A 3,149-nucleotide genomic window follows, 5' to 3' on the forward strand; every position below is an offset into this window, starting at 1 on the left:
CACCCCTGTAATCCTAGCACTCTGGGATGCCAAAGTGGGAGATCACTTAAGCTCAGGAGTTTGAGGCCAGCCTAAGCAAAAGCGAGACCCCTCTACTGAAAATCAAAAAAATTAGCTGGGCATGGTGGTGCACTCCTGTAGTCCCAGCTACTCAGGAGGCTGAGGCAGAAGGATCACTTGAGCCCAGGAGTTCGAAGTTGAAATGAATAATGATCATGCCACAGCACTCCAGCTGGGGCAACAGAGCAAGACTATCTCAAAAAAAGAAAAAAATAAATATAAGGAAAAGTTACTCTCACAAAAGAAAAAAACAAATGACAAGGCTTGGCGTCTTTTAGCACAGGGGCTATGGCGCCAGCCACATACACCAAGGCTGGTGCGCTGGAACCCAGCCTGGGCCAGCTGAACAACAACGACAATTGCAACAAAAGAAAAATGGCCAGGCATTATGGTGGGCACCTGTAGTCCCAGCTACTCGGGAGGCTGAGGCAAGAGAATCGCTTAAGCCCAAGAGTTAGAGGTTGCTGTGAGCTGTGAGGCCGCAGCACCAAGAGAGAAACATAATGAGATCTGTCTCAAAAAAAAAAAAAAAAAAGAGGGACAAATAAGCCATTATCTCTCAGGCAGAAATTAATCCTTTATTTTCCCAGTGCAACTAGGATCAGGAAATCCATCCAGAGGAACCATTTGGTTACTGTTCTGAAGTACATTATTTTCAAAATGAACATTATCAAGTGTAATAGTACCTTTCAACGACAGCAGAGTCCGTTCTAGTGCACTTAGAACTGCAGCTTCATTGCCGGAAGAAACTTGTTGCAGGAATGTGTCTGTATGGTGATTCCACAAAGAGCAAGCAAAAGTATAAATCCCAGAAGCTAACTGCAAAGAAACAGTAACAAATCTGATCACAATTGCATTATAGATTTCAGTAATAAAGCAGTACTACAAAGCAATACATTTTTGATTTGACTATTAAGCAACATTCTCAATGAGAATTGAAATAATCAAAGAGTATTTAGACTATTACAGCAATGTCTTCAACTTTTTTAGCCATAACACACCATAATTAGTGCACAGTGGCTGCTGCTCTAAAGAGAGATGCACTAGCACACAAACTCTTAAAAACTGTCTTCTTGAAGCAATACTTAGGCAAATGCTTGCAGTCTAATATATTCCGCATTTACTCTTACCCTCCACTAATAGGCTGCACACTCAAGTTAAAAAACAATGATTTATGGACTGTCACTGAGAATGTCAGATAAATCAATATCCTGAGATATAAAAAGCAATCAAAATTTCTGTGTTCTGTCCATTCTACCCATACAGTTTTTGGGTTATTTAAAGTCAGAAAGATACAAACCACACGGCTTCTCAGGCTGCTTTCCTAATGTATACCAGCACTTAAAAACTTAACATTGAGAATGTACTTAATCTTTCCCTCCCACTTTGAGGGAGTTTGTTCCAGTGGTATCTTTACTTTTTCCAGAAAGTCTCAGAGCAGCCCACCAGGCCATGAACGTTAAATTAAAATTAGATGAAAGTATATACGACTAATTATCATTAGCATATTTCATAAAACTTTTTCTTATTCAAGATAAAAACATATTATTTGGACTAAATACTGCCCTTTTTTTATAGGTTTGGCATCAGAAACTAGTCAGATGTAATCCTGTTAACATAATATTTCTATAGAAAAATCAAATTCCATTTCCATTATTTCAATTCACTTTTTTTTTTTGGAGACAGCGCCTCAAGCTGCTGCCCTGGATGGAGTGCCATGGCATCACAGCTCATAGCAACCTCCAACTCCTGGCTTAAGCAATTCTCTTGCCTCAGCCTACCAAGTAGCTGGGACTACAGGCGCCTGCCACAACATCCAGCTATTTTTTGGTTGGAGTTGTCATTGTTTGTCAGGGCTGGATTCGAATCACCAGCTCTGGTATATGTTGCTGGCGCCTTAGCCGCTTGAGCTACAGGCGCTGAGCCCTCCATTCACTATTTTTAATGGGTGTGTGCTGAGCTTACAATATAGGAATACAGCTTCACAATAGTCCCCTGGCAACTTTGCACATATCTATATAGAAGAAATAGGAGAAAGCTCGAATCTCAGCTGAGTCTTGGCAAAACATCTTTAGATCCTCTCAGAATACAAGAAGGTAAAAGGCTTTTAAGAAACTGCTACCAAAACATCTCCTACTTAACTACTTCTTCTGTCAGGCTGCCATAAGACACTTTCTCATCACCTCGGAGGTTCTAAAGAAGTATAAGTCTTTCTGCCCTACTTCCCTTAAAATAGAGCTGCAAAATATAAAACTGCTTAGCCACAGTCTATAATCAGCTTCTGAGCAATGGAGTATCCCACAGGTACACTGGAGTACCCATTCCCCATTGTTTTGATGTCTTCTTTTTGGTATGTGAGACCAGTAGACCCTACCTGGTACCTCCGGCTAACTTCCTTTCTCTATCAAAGTTAAGTAATTGTCTGAATCTAAAAGTGGCTCACTGGCCAGGCACAGTGGCTCACACCTGTAATTCTAGTACTTGGGTGGCTGAGGCCAGTGGATTGCCTGAGCTTACAGATTCAAGACCAGCCTGAGCCAAAACCAGGGCAAGATCCTGTCTCTAAAAAAAAATAGCCAGGGGTTGTGGCAGGCACCTATGGTCCCAGCTACTTGGGAGGGTGAGGCAAGAAATTGCTTAAGCCCAAGACTTTGAGGTTGCTATGAGCAAATAAAATAAAAAAAGAATTTTTGGCCAGGTGCCAGAGCTTACACCTATAATCCTAGCACTTGGGAGGCCAAGGCAGGTGGACTGCCTGAGCTCACAGGTTTGAGACCAGCATGAGCCAGAGTGAGACCTCATCTCTAAAAATAGCCAGGCATTGTGGCGGGCACCTATAGTCCCAGCTACTCAGGAGGCTGAGGCAAGAGAATTGCTTGAGCCCAAGAGTTTGAGCTTGCTATGACCTATGATACCACAGCACTCTACCCAGGGTGACAAAGTGAGATTCTGTCTCAAAAAAAAAAAAAAAAATCATTATTTTTTTCTTTTAGTGGAATTCACTTGACATTCTTTCTTAAAATATCTTCAGGGCTCGGCGCCTGTGGCTCAAGAGGCTAAGGCGCCAGCCACATACACCTAAGGTGGCA

The 3,149-nt window shown here is 42.0% G+C and overlaps 1 protein-coding gene across 1 annotated transcript in view; it reads right to left on the reverse strand.

Annotated features, from left to right (window-relative positions):
- The window catches only part of IPO11 (importin 11), a 215,062-nt gene that overhangs the window by 161,762 nt on the left and 50,151 nt on the right, over positions 1-3,149 (reverse strand). The window contains exon 6 of the mRNA XM_003782731.3: positions 747-879. Within this exon, the coding sequence (XP_003782779.1) occupies positions 747-879 (133 nt within the window). The remainder of the gene's footprint in view (positions 1-746; positions 880-3,149) is intronic.

Source organism: Otolemur garnettii, unplaced genomic scaffold, assembly GCF_000181295.1.
Source record: "Otolemur garnettii isolate 467f Iridium unplaced genomic scaffold, OtoGar3 scaffold00005, whole genome shotgun sequence".
NCBI lineage: Eukaryota > Metazoa > Chordata > Mammalia > Primates > Galagidae > Otolemur > Otolemur garnettii.